The sequence below is a fragment of the Mus musculus genome, chromosome X (assembly GCF_000001635.26).
Source record: "Mus musculus strain C57BL/6J chromosome X, GRCm38.p6 C57BL/6J".
Taxonomy (NCBI): Eukaryota; Metazoa; Chordata; class Mammalia; order Rodentia; family Muridae; genus Mus; species Mus musculus.
Genome location: NC_000086.7, coordinates 151,855,322 through 151,873,869, shown reverse-complemented (window position 1 = coordinate 151,873,869; position 18,548 = coordinate 151,855,322). Strand labels below are relative to the sequence as shown.

The window sequence follows — 18,548 nt, the reverse complement described above, 5'->3', positions numbered from 1 at the left end:
CCAAATATTACATTTCTTTTCAAGTTAAGGAAGAAAAATCTGGCAATTAAAGATTACCACTTGTTATGCAAAGCTAGAAATTATTTGCCTTCCTATGGCTTGAAATAAATCTATCCCTCCTCACAGAGCATCTTAGAGGTGGGGTAGTTAGATCAGTCCTTTCCCCATGTTCTCTTATGAAAGCACTTTACACCTGCAAAGAGTGAAACAAAATAAAACATTAAATTGCAGTTTCTCAAAATTATTTATCACTGCACAAAACAGCCAACAAAGGAGCTTTATTGTAATTACTATCAAAATTCCCCCAATCTTTTTTTTTCTGGGTTGGAGGCAGATATAAAATTTCCCTCATAATTCATTTACAACTTTTCAAAGAACCCCCCCCCCCAAAAAAAAAAACAAAATATTTCTGGGGTATGAGAACACAACTCAATTTGGAGGTCTCACACTTCCTGATTTCCAATTTGATTTTGATTAGTTATAATTGATTAATCAAAATTGTGCTACTGGACAATCAATGGAAAAGAATTGGGCTGAGAAAGAAAACTCCAAATTTTTTAGTTAAATTGTGTTTGAAGAGATGTGTTGATAGGAGATGGTTTAATAAAAGTACAGTCTTTTCAATGAATGATATTGGGGGAAATATAAAATAAACAAATGAAATAAATAAAGTGGAACCTTTTCGGTCTCTACTCCAAATGTATCAAGACCTAAGAATTAAAAACTCATAATATCTAGATTAAAGTATAGGAATTAAACTGTCTGAAATTTCTTGGATCAGCACCAAAAGCACAAAAAACAAAAATGACAACGATAACAAAAGACAAAATGGGCCTGGTCAGCATCAAAACCTTTAGTATGTCAATGGTAACAAACAGGCAACTGACAAAATGAGGATATTTGCAAGTGATGTATCTGAAAAAAAGAGGCTGGTGTTCAATATATACAGAGATATTCGATAATGAACAGAAAAACATCTTAATTTGATTAAATATAAAATAAAGAACACAAGTATTCGTTTAGCAAAGGATGCACACATAGACAATAACTCAAGTACACAAATCAAACGTTATGATCAATACCACCAATTATTTAGGAAATGCAAGTCAAAATGAAAACGAAGCACTACTTTATCTTCAAGGATGGCTATTATTTAAGAAAACAGAAAGAAAGAAAGAAAGAAAGAAAGAAAGAAAGAAAGAAAGAAAGAAAGAAGGAAGGAAGGAAGGAAGGAAGGAAGGAAGGAAGGAAGGAAAGAAGGAAAGAAAGAAAGAAAGAAAGAAAGAAAGAAAGAAAGAAAGAAAGAAAGAAAGAAAGACAGACCGACCGACCGACCGACCGATCTGGCATGGAAATGGTGAAATTACAATCCTTATGTGGCGCTAACTAGGAATGGAAAATAATCTTGGAAAAGTACTTTGAAGGTTTCATGCAAGCACACACACACACAAATAGAATTATCATTTGATTAAGTTATGTCACTTCAAAGTATATATCCAAAAGATTCAAAAGGCAAATCTTGAAGTGCTATTTATACACTCAAGTTTATAACAGTATTCATCAGGGGCTAAAATAAAAGCAACCTCAGTGTCCAGTAACAGAGGAACGGACAAAATGATCTAGAGTGTATTTCATAAAATATCATTTAGCTTTTCTTGTGTTTTTTTTTATCATTTAGCTTTAAAAAGGAAACTGACAAAATTAATAAATATTTAGTGTCACTGTAACACTCTTAAATGCTATACAATGCTATTACATAAGGTACTTTCAAGTTGAGTAAATAGAATGATAATTACTAACTGAAGGCATTAGGGGTGAACAAGTAACTTGCAAAAATCAAAGGTGTTGTAGAAATAAAGAAACTGTTTTTGGCAAATTTTAAGCAATAAATTACATATCAATTTATGACTAATAAAGCTTGGGGAAAAGGAACGAACACTGCAAAGTGAATGCGCATATTAAAACAAAAAAACAGTACCATAACAACATGAAGAAAGCTAGAAAGCTTTCCTGGAAATAATTTAGACGCATATGAATTCAAATGGCAAAACTACACGCAAATGCAAAAACAAAGAAAATAAATAATTTTACTATGGGAAATAGTATAAAATATAAAACACACAAATTTATCAATTTTTAACTAGAGGTCCTTAAGCGAGAACACAATGAAAATACATACAGAGATGTAAAATATTTCGCTAGATGTTTCTTACCAATATGGATTTGCAGACACCTGCAACAGCCTGACAGGCAGCAGATGTGGGAAAGTCAATGGGCAGATTGGGAAGACCCAAAATGGTAACCAAAGGTAAGAGTCCTTTCTGGTTTACAAATTCTTGACAGTGGTCATCTGTTGTATTGTTGCTCAAAATAGATTCCACAAATTTCATCTAGGTGATGAAAGTTTTTTAAAAACAAGTTAGAGGCTAACACTTGGAAGTAAAAGGTCAGTTTTACTTCATCAGGATCAGGATAGGGACAACGTATTTGCAAGACATCAGTTATTTTCTGTAATACCACTTCAATTAACAGGGACAAATAATTAGCACATACTCATCCAGAAAATAAGGAACCCTTCCCATTCTACCTTTTTAACCACTCCAGAAGTCAATTTGAAAGCAAAGAGAAGCTAAATGCCTTGTTCAGAGCAACATTCTGAATTAGTGGCAGAAACAGGTCTATGTCTTAACTGTATATACACTCCATTTGTTAGGACAGTTCCCACGCATCCTTATAATATAAATAAAATGAACTCCAGGAATCAGGATTTGAATCAAAACAATAGGGATCTTTGAGGGATAGAAAAAATGTATTAATGTACACAAAAGCACAAGAAAAATTATCTGCTTAATAGTCTAGAATAAATGCTAAGTGGATATTAAATTCTGGGAAAATTTTAGTGCTCTTCACATTTTCTTAATGATACAGGGAACGTCCATACACTTCAGAGAGGGGCAGGGGAAGGGGTAAAATGGGGGAAAAACATGTTGGGTAAATTCTGACAGAATATTGGTTTAACACACTAAATCTCGTTAAAATTCAAATGTACAATAATAACAGTGAACAGACAGTTGAAAATATAAAAAGGCTGAGAATACTGGTTCATTTACTGAAAATGGGGCAAGAACAAATATTTCCAATTTTGCACACCTTTTCCTCTGTACTTTAATAGCTCTAGAGAAAATAAACATTAAATGCTATACAATGTTATCACATAAGGTACTTTCAAGTTGAGAAAATAAAATGATAATTACTAACTAAAGGCATTAGGGGAGAAAAAGTAACTTGCTCTGATGACAACCTGATGTATTTTCCTGAAAAGCACACATCTTTAGCTCTACAATGAATCTTACCACATTAAGGATGTAATCCATGAGGGGTATAGGTATACGTTCCTCGGTACCAACGACCCTGTTAAAGAGAAAAGAATCAGTTACACAGAAATTCATAGCACCAGCGTAAGGGAAAAAAAGTGAAGCCCTTTTAATAAGTCATGCTCCTAGAGTATATACTCTTTTAGTATATGAACCTTAAAACTAAGACATGAAGAAAAAGAGCTGAAATCAATAATGAAGGTAGAGTTCAGAGTATAAAATAAACAGGCCATAAAAATATAGCAATTTTATACTTACCACAAATGACACATCCTTTCTAAGAGAAATTACTGTTAGAAAAAAATTCAACATTATAAAAATACTGAAAATAAACTGAATTAAAAGACCAAACATGTGCTTACAGGGAAGGACCAGGCAATGAAGCAAACATAAAACAGTCATAATCTTATGTTAGATTAAGAGCTGAGAAAGAAGTGGATTTTTGGTTTTGTTCAAATATCTTTACTATGAGCCAGGAGTAGTGGCATATGCTTTTAATCCTCGTACTTAAAGAGGCAGAGGCATGGGCAGGAGGAGCTTTCAGGGCCAGGCTAGTGTACAAAGTCGGTTCCAGAAAAATCAGGGGCTGTTACACAAAGAAACCTTATCTCAAAAAATCAAAAATGCTTAAGACTGACAAATACTTATGAACAGTCAAAGCTAAAGTCATTTTCGAAGGCCTCCTTTTACTGCTAATTTGTAATTGCAGGATGACAGTTCCTGAATTATGAAACAATTTATCATGTTTTTTAGCTTTTTCAAATTCTTCAATACTGGATGCTAATTAGGTTATAGATTTATAAAGGTATCTTAATATTTTTTTCTTTTTTGTTTTTTTGGGACAGGGTTTCTCTGTATATCCCTGGCTGTCCTGGAACTCACTCTGTAGACCAGGCTGGCCTTGAACTCAGAAATCCACCTGCCTCTGCCTCCCAAGTGCTAAGATTAAAGGAGTGCACCACCACCGCCCGGCAAAAGGTATCTTTAGATTAAATTGTCTTTTGCAAGAAAATGAGAGGGGGAAACAACCATATATACTGTACTGAGATGAAAAGAAAATGTAACTCATAAAGACAGAAAAGAAGAAAACTTAAGTAGGAAACAACATATGATGATGCTATATGTATCCTTGGGATCTGAGTAAGAGGTGGCAATGGAGGAACAGAGATAGTGGTGTTGAGAGAAAAGATAGTAAAAGAGACAAGCAAGATAAAATGCTAATAGTTCTCATATCTGACAAATTATAAAAATTGACAACCATGAAAACATTTAGCAGAAAAGTGAAAAAGAACAAAGAAGCTTTAAGAATAGCTTCAGTAATGAAACATCCAAGGCTTTTAAAAAAGGTTTATTTATTATTATGTATAATAAGTACACTGTAGCTGTCTTCAAACACACCAGAAGAGGGAGTCAGATCTCATTATGGGTGATTCTGAGCTACCATGTGGTTGCTGGGATTTGAACTCATGAAGAGTTTGGAAGAGCAGTCAGAGCTCTTACCCGCTTGAGCCATCTCACCAGCCCAGGGTTAAGGATTTTATAAAGATCCTCAACTTTTAAAAGGGCTGAAGAGATAGCACAGCAGGTAAGTACTCACCATACAAGCCTTACAATTTGAGTTCAGTCCTCAGCATCCAGGGAAGCAGAGAATCAACTCATGAATGTTGTCCTCTGACCTTTCACATGTGTGTATGAGATTATACACATATACACTAAATGAAGAAAATTGGGGGAGGGGACTTGCAAAAGAATCTTGTTAAAATTTACTTTATGTTACATGTGAGTATACACGTGAGTGCAGGCTAACTGGAGATACAAGTGGTTGTAAGCCGCCTAACTCAATGAATACTGTGTCCTGTCTTCATTAAGAGCGGCAAATCCAGCTTTTTTTTCTAGTCCCATGGGCAAAGACCTTTGTACAAAAAGTGGAAATCTTTTTGTTTGTTTTGTTTGATCTTTATTAATAAAAGGATTTTATTGGATTCCACTTCATTTTCCCTGCTTTGTATATTATTAAAAATCGCAGTAGAGACACTAAAGGAAATGGCCCTTTGTACCTACAGAAAGTGCTGTTCAAATCAGGAAGAGGACTTCATTAGAGCCTTCTGGACAGAGTACAAAGCAGGGTGGCAGTGCTGGCCTTGTGAGGAACTTCAAATGGCCACATTACCAAATTAGATAATGAGATGATGGTGAAATCTGAGAGGCTGTTTTAATCCTTACATTGCAAAGTTTATCTTAGGTCTTTCTGGGTCTCTGAACTACCCTTTGTTGACAACAAAAGGCACAAGAAATAATAGTAAACTAGTATAGTCCTTTCCCCACAATTTATCAGGCACTGTGCTGTGTGATTTTCAGTATCAGCTTAAGTATTCATACCACTCTGAGAAAGTTAAGTCCTTCAAAGGACTAAGACCCTTCAAAGAAAGGAAATCTTTAAGCCAGGATTGAAAAGAACATTTCCTAGATAATGCACAACTGCAGCATTTTATTAATCAATTAATTATCCTTTTCAACTAAGCCTCACCTCCCTAGAAAGAACCTAAAGATCCACCTCTAAAACTACAAGTACAGATACCACTCCAATGGAATTCTTGCCTCTTTGTATATGTCAAATATGATCTAGTAAAGAGCACAGGTTAATGCAACGAAATGAATCCCAGGTGTGCCTTTCATTGCTAAAAAGGAAGCTGTAGAAAAAAAAAAAGACAAACCAACAGTATTGTTCTTAATATAACTCCAGGAACAGACTCATTCATATATGTATCTATTGTTCTTTCCTACTACATCATTTAAAAATAAAAATGATCAGTTATCTCCTAAGGAACTCTACCTACAAGCCTAGGTTTAACCTAATTTGAAGCAGTCACATCCCTGAGCAACAAAAGTCTGTTTTTGTAAATGAGTTATAATTGTCCAATTCTCCTCTGCCCAATCTCTATTCTCTCAAACAAATGCTACAGAGCTGCACAGACCACAGACTTATGCATATTATTTAAAAGTTCCTTAATATCAAGGATCATGAGCCTGTACTTTAAAATTTTGAGTGCTGCTTGAAAATTTGCAACAGCCTGGAGGTATCAGGCTACATTCCCCATATCCCAGCCCATCATTTAGAATGAAGAACTGACTGACAGGCACTTGCAGGGACTGTTAGGGAACACAGGCCTTGGTTGGATAACCAGGTCCAGCCCCTCTTCTCCTCACAGTTTAGGACCAGGAAAAACTTAAACTATGGTGTTTATTATCAACCTAAGTCATGTAGGAGAATGCCACACTATGCCCTGAAAAGCAGCAAGAATCAAAAAGCCTCTTTGTAGGACTTGAAAGGCTTGTTTCAGAGACCATAGAGTGGCCAGAAACAGAGTCATAATCCTCAGCACTTATTGGATGGATCACAGGGTGCCCAATGGAGGAGCTAGAGAAAGTATCCAAGGAGCTGAAGGGAACTGCAACCCTATAGGTGGAACAACAATATGAACTAACCAGTACCCCGGAGCTCTTGACTCTAGCTGCGTATGTATCAAAAGATGGCCTAGTCGGCCATCACTGGAAAGAGAGGCCCATTGGACAGGCAAACTTTATATGCCCCTGTACAGGAGAACGCCAGGGCCAAAAAATGGGAATGGGTGGGTAGGGAAGTGGGGGTGGGGGGTGGAGGGGAATTTTGGGATAGCATTGGAAATGTCATTGAGGAAAATACGTTTAAAAAAAAAAGAAGGCTGAAGAGGGAAGACTGAGTTTGAGGACACTGTACAATGAATTCCCAGCTACTCTTACCTGCAAAGCAAGACCTTAGTTTGTGAATAGCACATTAGAAACCTAAGAATTTAGACCTAAACTACCTAAGCGTTCTTATTCTACACATCCAACAAAAACTATTATTTCACTATCATTCATAAGCCATCATGACTTTAAAAAGTAAGAATAAAAAGGAATTAGCCTCAGGAAAATAAAAACCAAGTTCATTAAGAGGAAAACTAAATAAATGTAACCATAGTTATACAACGCACTCAAGACTACAGAGACATGTTACTAATATGGATAAATTCCCAAAACACAGTAAGTAAAACCAAATTAAAGAAACTATGCATTAGATGCACATTTGTATTATCATTGTATTTATAGGGTATTTTTGAATATACAAAATTATTTCATGTATAATAGAAGTAAGATCAGTAGCTCCATTTTTGGATGGAGAAATATTTGAACATACATATAAAAATTACATTTGGATATATACCTATGGCATTTGAAGAAGGATAGAGGCAAAGAAACAGGAATTTGTAGGTCCAATTGAGAATGTAAACTGGGGGGCTGGTGAGATGGCTCAGCTTTAAGAGCACTGACTCTCTTCCAGAAGTCATGAGTTCAATTCCCAGCAACCACATGGTGGCTCACAGTCATCTCATAATGAGAAACAAATTAAAAAAAAAAAAACCTATGGCCTGGAGCGAGCAGGGCCAGGGCCGGGGGGGGGGGGGTAATGTGAACTGGAAAGAGGGCAGATAAGAGAAAGTTGACAGGCACTTGATCTAAAGTTCTTTGATAATTCTATTAAATAGAGATAGGAGTCACTGAAACAGATTAATACAGAAAAGAATCAGCATATGGGAAAATATAAGCTTGGTTTCCCAATTGGAAGATGTTCTGGAATGAGGAACAAATGTGGATAATGATATACAATATCTCAAGTAAGGAAAATAGTATGAAAAATGAGTAATATTCAGAAGATGTTAATTTACTTTAACAGCAGCTTGAATTTGGAATATATTAGATCTAAGATCTAATATATGCAGATACACACAACTTGATTTGTAATCACCACCAACAACATTCTACATTCAACAAATCTTTTTTTCATTTGTGAACAGGAAAAGCAAATCAGCTCTGCAGGGTTACTGGCAATTGGAGATTGGGAATAAATACTGTAACTTCTTTATACTGTATTGAGAAATGCCATAATTTCAGAATGTCAGAATGTCTCCCTCTTTTAGAAACATGATCTTAATGGTAGATTGAGGACAACACTAGAGATTTATGCCTGCTGTCTCAGGCAAATGGAGATTAAGTAATGACTCCCCTCCAAAATTACTGACACCACCAAGTGCACTGCTGAGTTCCAGTAACTCTTTTTACTTCTGCTATTCCTGGGCTTTATTCATACTCTACTAGACTATTTTCCTACCTCCAATATGCCAGTTTAGTACCAGATCAAAACTATTCTTACTCACAGCTGAAATATTGACCCCTGTCTAGAGACATTGCTTCCACATTTGAAATAAAAGTTTCATATATTACTTGGAATACTGAATTCTGATTTAACATCATGAACTAAAATTTTAAGAATAGCAATTTTCAAAGGCAACCAATGCTACTACAACACAGAACTCTGACACTACAGAGGAAGGAACAAAACACCTAAAAGGCCAGAAAGAACTTTAAAATGATCTGATGTATTTTTTACTTTTTTATAGACTGAAGTGACATAAAGGGTATGGAGTTGCTTTGCTTGAGTTCCATCCTGCTGATCATAAAAAAAAAAAATTGAGCCCACAACCCCAATCTCTCCAGCCAGTGTCTCTCTCTATAGCCCTGGCTGGCCTCCAAACTCAGAGATGGGCCATAGTAGAATTAGAAGTGCCACCACAACCATCACCATAAACTATTATGATACTAAGTAGTATCATAAGGAAAGAGAATCTGACCTATTAACACTTACTGCTGATTAGGCTCAGTTTCATTCTGCTGGGCAGAATTAAAGCTCTGCATGGCCTGTACTTCCTCTTCCTCCTCATCTTCACTGGAAGCCTCTTCTGCAGCATGATTAGACCTTGGAGGAGGAGCAGTAGCAGTACCATCCGCTTTCTGAATAGATGGCTTCTGACAAATGTATTTAGGATCTCTTCCAAGATTACAGATTTCTTCAAGTAACTAAAAGTCAAAGAGGAAAACATTACTTATTTATAATGAAGGAATGACATTTTGTGAGAGTTTTCTATGTGTAATATACACAACACTCCTGAAGCATAACCATTACATCCATTTTTTAAAAAGAAAAAATTTAAGTGTAAAAAGTAAAAAAAAAAAAAAAAAAAAAAAAAAAAATCACACAAGGTCACATGCCAGTCCTAATTTAAAAATCATCATTATCTTATATGCAGAATCAAATAATCCACTCCTGATGGAGGAAGGAGAAATGAGGAAGGGAAAAATTCAAGAAAAGAAGCTAGCAAGGATGCTCATACAAACTGAAGCCCCTGCATATTTGTTAATCTCATAAGAAAGCAATACAAACAGATTTACACTAAACAAAGGAACTGTGTTAATTCAGAAAATGATTCAGTATAAATAAAAAGGATGGAATCAACATAAAGTCCACTCTTGTAAAGACTACTGGTTATAACTTTTGGTTTTGCAAAGAACAGTCCAAAAAAGCAAGGCTTAGAAATTAGGCAGATAAAATACCCTTCCCAGTTAAGCTAGGACACTTTGTAAAAGATCAAATTCCTAACCATTATCAATCCCTACCTTGATGATGGCAGTTGTTGCATCTGTTTTGAGGGTAGGCTGGTGTCTCATGAGCTCATCAACAGCACTCCCCAGGTTGGATGCAGTATCCCCTTAAGGCAAAAAAAAAAATTTTTTTTACTGATTCCAAAAATTTTTGTGCCAATTTAAGACAGAAAGAAAAAAACTGAACTGCTTCTTGTGACTATCTACCAACACATAAGCTTGAATGAATTCACATAAGCTTCAATCCACCAAATCATGGTGATGGTGGTGGTGGTGGTGGTTGAGGAGGAAGAGGAGGAAAGAGATCAGTTTAGCAAACGCCACTGTCAAGGTCTGAGCTACTCTATTATAGACAAAGGAGTAGAAAAGAAGAAATACTTTCTTATGGCATTTTTAAAAAATTAGATAGTTCCTCCATTTACATTTCAAATGCTATCCCCAAAGTCCCCTATACCCTGACCCTTGGGATGTCTCCATGAAGACTGCTAGAATGATACAGTGGTGAATGGAAGTACAGAATACATTTATTCATGAAAAGGGGGTGAGGGGTAGGGGGTGAATGCTGTTGTGTTGTCCCCTCACTATATTGCCCAGGCTGAATTCAAATGCCCAGACTCAGCCTAGGTAATATACAGGTACACTTTTACAAACTACAGTATTTTTCTCTCTTTTGCCTTAGCAATATACACTCAAAATACACTGAGAAGAAAATATAATTATTTATAACTGTTTTAGAAAAAAATGAGAAATCTGTTCACAACAGAAAAATTTGTATATTAGATGGTAGACTTGAAAATAAACCACTGGGGAAAAAAGAGAAGAGGAGAGGAGAGGAGAGGAGAGGAGAGGAGAGGAGAGGAGAGGAGAGGAGAGGAGAGGAGAGGAGAGGAGAGGAGAGGAGAAAAGAAATCACCATTCCCTATACCTGTTTGTTACCAACATCAGTAAAGTGAACTATTCAGAAGCATGGAAATACTATGAAGAGAGAGGCTAAGGATGACGTATTCCTTCCTACCTGTAATATTAGAATACATGGTGATAATTCCCGTTAAGCTGAGCATACCTAACCAGAGAAACGATGTGTAGTCAAGGAAAACTTTCCTTGCCAAAACCAACTTTCTATTTTAAAATAAATAGTAGCACAACTCACCAAGGGGATCAGAACTCCTCCTCCTCCGCATGGCTGGGAGGTAATCAGGAGACAGAAGAACTTTGAAGAGACGTTCAAATGGCTGACATTGTACAAAAGACTGAAGACCTCGGGCATTCAAGCAAAGTGCACTGAATACATTTGGGAGGGAACCGAGGACTTCCCTTGTAGCAGGAACCTAGTCAAGACGAAAAGGATTTGAATGCAACTCAAAAAATGTCATATACAAATGCAAAGAAAATATAGTTAGGGTTACCACACTGAGGAATTTGTTAAACAGGTATAAAATAAATTCAACAATACATACATAAATTTTTTCACACAATAACATTTCAAACTTGCTTCTAAAGCATGTGGAAGATGTATCTGAGAAAACAGGAAATAAACGGAGTAGTCTTTTTTATAAAGTGGTAGAATGAACTCACATCTTTGATGAGCAGTGCATGCAGCATGACATCTGTCAGTCCATTGTCCTGGAGTGAGGACAGCAGTGATGGCTCTTGAAATACAAACACAGTCACCACTTCAGTAGCTAAGAAGAAATAAGAAAAATTATGGGAAACTGAGACTCTCCATAGGTATTAAAAGTAAATAAAATCTGTTTTTTTTTTCAAGACAGAGTTTCTTTGTGTAGCCCTGGCTGTCGTGGAACACACTCTGTAGACCAGGCAGGACTTGAACTCAGAAATCCACTTTCCTCTGCCTCCCAAGTGCTGGGATTAAAGGCATGCAACAACACTGCCCGTCACAAAATCTTAAAACACATACACTAAATATTTAATAATTTAAACTTGTGTGCTTATTATGAAAACAATTTTCCAGCAGAATACCAAGAGTAGTCCAATAAACATTAAGAGTTTTATGTGTTATCATTCCTTTTTATGTATTTTTCTCTCATACATCACATATCAGTAAACAGATTCCCTCTCTTCACTCCTCCCAACCCCATCTCCACCACCCTTTTACCCCAGATCCACTCGTCCTCCATTTCCTTTCAGAAAAGAGCAGGCCTCCCAGGGATATCAACCAACACTAACAAGCCTTTTTAAAAAAAACTATATTTCTACCATACTAACCTTCTGGTGTGTCTGAAGACAACTACAGTGTACTTACATATAATAAATAAATAAATCTTTAAAAAAAAAAAGAAATGTCAAATTCCTTATTTGTTGAGTTTCAGTGTGTAGTTACTACAGATCACTGTAACCTTGCCACATACTTCCTCGTTAACTTTCCATTTATGAGTATTATTCCCAGATACTTAACTAAAAGCATGTGCAACATCCTTTGTTAAGGCTATTTTTAACTGTCTGTCTGCTATGATACAAATTTTCCCAGTAGGAACTCTTTCAATCTACCTTAGGCTGATTTTCCTTTGTCACAACTCCAACTCCTTTACAGGACCTGACCTGTACTCATATTTAGTAACTGGAATATCATAGATCCAACTACAAAGTATACCTGCTTCATGAAGTTTCACTAAAAAAAGGAAATACTGGGTCATATTGCCATCCTTGGAGTAAATGGAAACATTTTGGTTCATTAACAGGGAAAACCAAACTAGTAAATTCTGCAAGATCACAAGATAGAAATACAGATTCATAAACTGTTTCATTAGCAAAAAGGTAAAGTCATAATAAATACAAATCTCTAGACTGCCCATAATGTATTTGTACAATGTACACTCCACTATGTTCAAAGAAATTGCAATTTCTACATCTCCCCCTAAATTGCTTTATAGAATTTTAAATGGAGTTCCAACTTGCATTTGTGATGCCAAAGTGCGTAGTGGGATAAAACAATGGGCTTTGTAGCATTTACCAGGAAGTGGGAGTAGGTGGGTTGGAAAGCAGGGTCCAGGGTAGGGAGTGGTATAAAGGACTTTTGGGATAGCATTTGAGTTGTAAATGAAAAAATATCTCATAAAAAAAGAAATTAAAAAAAAGTTCTAAAAGCTTGCGTGCACACACATGCAGCAAGCTGGCATTGAACTCAAGAGAACTGACTGCCTTTTGCCTCCAGGTACTTTATAAATGTATGCCAGAACATTCAACCTAGCCCGAACTTCAATTCTACTCACCTAGGAGGAAGAGTGATGGACCATAGTATTCTGCATTGCTGATGATGTGTTTCAGAGAGGTAGGTAAAGAACCATCCATCACTAAAAGAAATATGAACAAAGACCACATATGATAAGTCTGGGTGAGGCACGAAGATCAAGGGTGATGGGTAGCAATATGTTATACTGTAGTAAATAAATGATCAAGTCTATGGCCTCTGTTTCATATAACGCCTTAGTTTATTCATGCAGTTAGCTTGAATAGAGGGTCAAAATAAGAACAGACATGGAGACTATGAGAGGTGGCAGTAGGATAGAAGAGATCAGAATCCAAAGCTGGGAAGTGGAGTTGTGTAAGTAACCCTCATGTCTAAGAAACATATTAAGTAACAAAAAGCTATCAGTTTACTAAGTATGCTTTAGAAAAACATCAAGAAAACATGAAAAAGAACAATCTGGATAACCAAGTGGTCTTAGAAAACAGTATACAGAATCAAAATACCATGTCGTATGCCATCTGAGAAAGCAGGGTCTTGAATGGCCTTCTTGAGGAAATTCAACATGGACTTGAGAAGTGCTGCTCGTTGTGGAATACACTGAACTCCTAACATGGGAGAAAGAAAAAAGTATCATATTGTGCTCATTATTAAATCACAGTGAAGAGGCACACAAAACATGTACTAAGAGACCCGTCTATATCCACTAAAGCAAAACTAGCAGACATTTAAAGTGAGATCTCTGGACATGAGAGAGAGTATTCTGAAAGCTGAAATTAAATCACCAAAGATAGCATATGACCGGTATTAAAATCAGACAGACAGAGGAACAAAAAGAAAAAGATAAAAACAGAAATACTGTAGAGTAAAAAGATTCAACTTCAAACTTCACTTTTGGATATTATCTGCCCTCCGAAATGTCTGTTTTGATACTGTGTGAACTAACAGAAGACCATAAAATGTTGCAAGACATGTTCTTATAAGATTATCCTCAAATGTACCAATAAGTGCCGTGTAATGTTCTCTTCTTCACTAGTTTAATAAGTCAGTCACTGTAAAAGACTGTGTATCTATGTGTCTACGCACCAGGACGGGGTCCAGGGCCAGGACCAGGGCCAGGGCCGGGGCCAGGGCCAGGGCCAGGGCCAGGACCAGGACCAGGGCCAGGACCAGGGCCAGGACCCGGACCAGGGCCAGGACCCGGGCCAGGGCCAGAGATGCTAGTGCTGCTGTTGGAACTTGATGCCCTTAATTCAACATCCAGCCGGTGCTCCATAGATATGGACGAGCCTGGACTGCTTTCCATAGTTACATCTGCAACTAAAGTACAAGTTATGATAAAGAAACTAATTAGAATAAAAGGTACTAAGAAAAGAAAGATTTCTGAGAAAACTTCGTCCACTGAGTGAGATGTAAAACATGCAACTTTGTATGTTACTGCTAAGAGGGAGGTAGTAAGTCAAGACTACTAACAGAGGTTAATTAACAAATATAAAAAGCACTGATGTTCATAGGGAAGGATGGCTATGATACATAGAATGAACAATAAAAGCAGAATGTGTTTGTGCTCTCCTCTCTCTCTGTTCTAAAAACTATATACTTGTAGATGTGAAAATGAAAAGGAAATAAAGTTGTATTGAGTCACATCAAATTAACAGCTAATGGCAGAGGGTTAAGACTGAGCATTAACATTTACTTTTAGATTTGAAAAGCAAATATTTACTATCTACAATGTTTCAGTTATGTAAACTTTAAAGGGGATCTTATTAATTTTATAAATGTAACATTTTAAAGTTATTTTAATGCATGCACCTACTTACACAAGTAGTAAGGACGAACAGCTGTGTAACTTTCTTTGTATTGAGTATGTAATTTCTTTGAGAATTCAATGCAATCGTTTGGATTAGTTTTAAATACTTGTTTCCTGGTCTTCAGTTGCAAATTTACTGAATCAAGCATTTCAGATGGCGCCAGAATCTACCAAGCACTTATTGTTCTGCTTATTAAATTCTGACAATTGCTGATTTACAATGGATAGTCAACAATTATTTATCAGCAGTTAATAAACACATTTTATTCAACACTTGGAATCTCACCTGTGAACTTAAATGTCAGCTTGTTCCCAATAAAACAGAAACAGAAACTGAGCAAAAGGATTTCTGTGGACTGCAACATGCACAGATAATGGTGCCCAAAAACAAAGTCAGAAAAAGGAACAACATACTATTTACTATTAACAAAACGGCGCGTTACATTTGTAGTACTTTTATCATAAACATAGTAAGATACACAATAATAATCTCTGTCATTAAGACTATTGCAAATTATAAGAAATCTGCTTGGGGCAGTATTTTTTATTCTATTATGAATTTTTATTCTATTAGGAAAGAGATGAAAGTGTTAAAAAAAACCCATATAACACACATGAAAACTAAAATGATCTGGTTTTGCAATTGTAATTTTGTCACTTAAAAGATCCCTAAACAATAACCAATTAAAATCTCTGATCTTAAGATAGTTTTCCAAGGTCTCATTTATGAGTTTATAGTCTCCAGGTAATTTATCAGGTAAAAAAAAAAAAAAAAAGACAGTATTTTGACTACACGGTGCTTATTAGGTTTTAGTAGTGTAAATAAGATAATAAACTAAAAAAATGTGTAGAGTGACTTTAGTGGTCTACTGTAGCTTTACCTCCCAGGTCTATCCCTAACAATTTATATATCATTTATATAAAAAGTGTTGAAAGATATACCTGGAAACCTGTGTGCCTTTTAATTTATGAGTAAGAATTAGAATTTGGATAGGATAATAGAAAAATCACATACATGGAAATATCATTGGCTTAATAACTTGTTAATTACCATCCATATCAGTTTCCATTTCTTCTCCTTCTTGAGTGGTACTGGGTCTCTGGATCTTTGGCTTGATCACGAAAGGGCATTCTTTACGACACAAATCTACTTCGTGCTACAATCAAGGGAAAAATATTAAGAAACTCCTATACATTTTTGGGATTAAAAAATTATAATGAAGAATAACAAGCAAATTATAAACTCAGTTTCTAGAAATTTAAGAGAGGTAAGATGGTTGCTTATGATAGGTGGAAATTTTCCTAGACTCAGCACTCACTGGGATCCAATAAAGTCTATGCAAATTGTCTTAAGAAAATAATACCTCAAGTCTATAGATGAAGATAGAAAGACCACTATGAGACTGAAAAGCTGCCATGTCCAGGTTGGTGATAAGGTCAACCACTCTGACAGCTCTGGTTACAAATGTTATCTGGTCTTGTTCATCACCAAGAAACTTTATGACCTGCAAGGAAGGGAGGGGTAAACATAATAATTTAAAAACAGAGCTATAAAAATTAATATTGCTTTTCGAAAATATAGTATTGGTGTCCCCTTGAGTCAGCATAGTATGAAACTGGAGAGAAGATAAAGACATATGCTGAATGTTTTGTCAAATAATAAAGTTATGAATTCAAGGACTATATTCAACCTCCTGAGGCCACATGCATAACAATTCATAAAGATGATTAAATATATACAGCTTATTTTATTGCAAGCCAGAGAGGCCAAGACCCATTGCCTCAAAATACCTACTGCCAATCAACCAACTAATCTAAATCCTGTTATAATTAAACTAAAACTTTACAAGGACTCTTACATACATTTTTCTTAGGGCCATGCATAATGTCACACTACTATGCATGTAGTACTGTCTAGACCCAGGGCCTCCAGTCTACCAAATTACGCTGGATTACAAAAAGTCCCAATATTGACAATAGATACATGTGGCAACTAGAACATAAACTATAACTCTTTTAGGATAAACTTTCTGTGCTATTTACTCACTGTAAAACATTAAAAATCTGCCCTCTCTTATTTGATTTTCACACAATTATATTAGAAAGCAAAAGCAGAGTACCTTTAGTAAGGCTTCCATCATTCCACAGGAGACCAAGGCTTCACCACCAGCATCGTAGCTAGCCAGATGGTACAAAAAGGAGAAAAGAGCTGTGGCAAACTGATGGGGGTATGGGTCCATGGAAGGATCTACAAAGAAAGTTGGGATTTCCTCAGTTACTTACCTAGCACAATGTTAAACGATGAAATGTTCCTAGGTAAATAATTACCATGCAAACCTACCAATCATGGCCTGAATGCAGTTCCGCACAAGTACAGGCAAAAATCCATGGTAGGAGGCAGTTCCAGTACAGTCAATAATACTGCTGAGCTTGGGAGTTCTCTCCAAATGAACAATTGATGTTAACGTTCGTAAAGAAGCAGCTTTAATTTCCTATGAGGACAAAGTAAACAGTGTCAAAAACAAATGGACAACTGAACGAAGGTGCTAATATCTCAAAATCAAATTTTCAGTAATTTTATTAAAACTGTTTGAGGAAAATGGGGTCAGTAGAGAATAACAATGTGTATTTGGTATTCAGTAATTTCACAGTTTAATATCCAAAAAGAAAAAAGTAAAAGGTTCAGGCTCCACTTCTAGGATACTTTTGGACTTCTTAAGAAAAACAGAAGGCATATGCAATATAAAACTTGATAGGTACATATTAATAGATACTTACCATGAGCTGCTTATCTGTTATTTGAAGGACATCTACCAACTCCTCTATCAACCCATTATACAAGATACTGTTTGCTGACTCTTGCAAGGCATTAGAATAGACTGCAAAAGAAAAGCAAAGACTTTGGTAGAAATGCAGTTATTAAGCCACCACTGTATAACACACATTCCAATCAGCACAAAAGGGTAAAATCACTACATTATATGATTGTGGTAAAATCTGAATAACCACATATTTTTCTACTAAAATTATCAGAAGGAATTTGGGGGAAGTTTTGTAGGAAAAGGGAGCAAAGAGTTCATTTTCTTAACTTCACTACTTGATTGAACTGTAACTATGCTTTGGATAAAGGTATAGACTTGGCTTCTTTCTTTGCTTATAACACAAATCCTTATTAAAACAAAGAAAATTTATAGACTATTGTACACTGTCAAATTCATGTGGCACTACTAAAAGTTAAGAATGTGCATAATCGCTGGGCATGGTAGCGCACTCCTTTGATCCCAGCACTCTGGAGGCAGAGGCAAGGGGATTTCTGAGTTTGAGGCCAGCCTGGTCTACAGAGTGAGTTCCAGGACAGCCAGGGCTATACAGAGAAACCTTGTCTCGGAAAACCAAAAACCAAACCAAACCAAACCAAACCAAACCAAACCAAAAAACAAAACCAAACCCAAAAAACAAACGAACAAACAAAAAACCCAAAAAGGAACAAAAACAACCCCACCCCCCACCCCCAAAAAAGACTTTGTAATATCGAGAAGGCATAGTAGCCTACCTATATCTTAAATCCCAGGATTTGGGAGACAGAGGCAGGTAGATCTCTGTGAGTTCAAGGATAGCCTGGCTTATACCATGAGTTCTAAGA

The 18,548-nt window shown here is 36.1% G+C and overlaps 1 protein-coding gene and 1 non-coding gene across 39 annotated transcripts in view; both read right to left on the bottom strand.

The window, feature by feature from the left end:
* Huwe1 (HECT, UBA and WWE domain containing 1) overlaps positions 1 to 18,548 on the bottom strand; it is a 134,633-nt gene that overhangs the window by 61,548 nt on the left and 54,537 nt on the right. For 32 of the 38 annotated variants that reach the window (XM_030251448.1, XM_030251434.1, XM_030251447.1 and 29 more), the window contains 14 exons: positions 17,684 to 17,784; positions 17,247 to 17,397; positions 17,026 to 17,153; positions 16,270 to 16,410; positions 15,957 to 16,062; positions 14,182 to 14,415; positions 13,602 to 13,703; positions 13,121 to 13,201; positions 11,466 to 11,572; positions 11,041 to 11,218; positions 9,906 to 9,997; positions 9,097 to 9,308; positions 3,354 to 3,411; positions 2,214 to 2,390 (listed from right to left, as the gene is read on the bottom strand). In XM_030251448.1, coding sequence (XP_030107308.1) covers positions 2,214 to 2,390; positions 3,354 to 3,411; positions 9,097 to 9,308; positions 9,906 to 9,997; positions 11,041 to 11,218; positions 11,466 to 11,572; positions 13,121 to 13,201; positions 13,602 to 13,703; positions 14,182 to 14,415; positions 15,957 to 16,062; positions 16,270 to 16,410; positions 17,026 to 17,153; positions 17,247 to 17,397; positions 17,684 to 17,784 — 1,868 coding nt within the window. The remainder of the gene's footprint in view (positions 1 to 2,213; positions 2,391 to 3,353; positions 3,412 to 9,096; positions 9,309 to 9,905; positions 9,998 to 11,040; positions 11,219 to 11,465; positions 11,573 to 13,120; positions 13,202 to 13,601; positions 13,704 to 14,181; positions 14,416 to 15,956; positions 16,063 to 16,269; positions 16,411 to 17,025; positions 17,154 to 17,246; positions 17,398 to 17,683; positions 17,785 to 18,548) is intronic. The other 6 variants (XM_030251457.1, XM_030251455.1, XM_006528951.3 and 3 more) reach the window with 1 other exon arrangement.
* Mir3113 (microRNA 3113) lies at positions 14,233 to 14,308 on the bottom strand. The gene has a single exon (NR_130340.1). It is a non-coding gene; the product is annotated as a microRNA 3113 (primary transcript).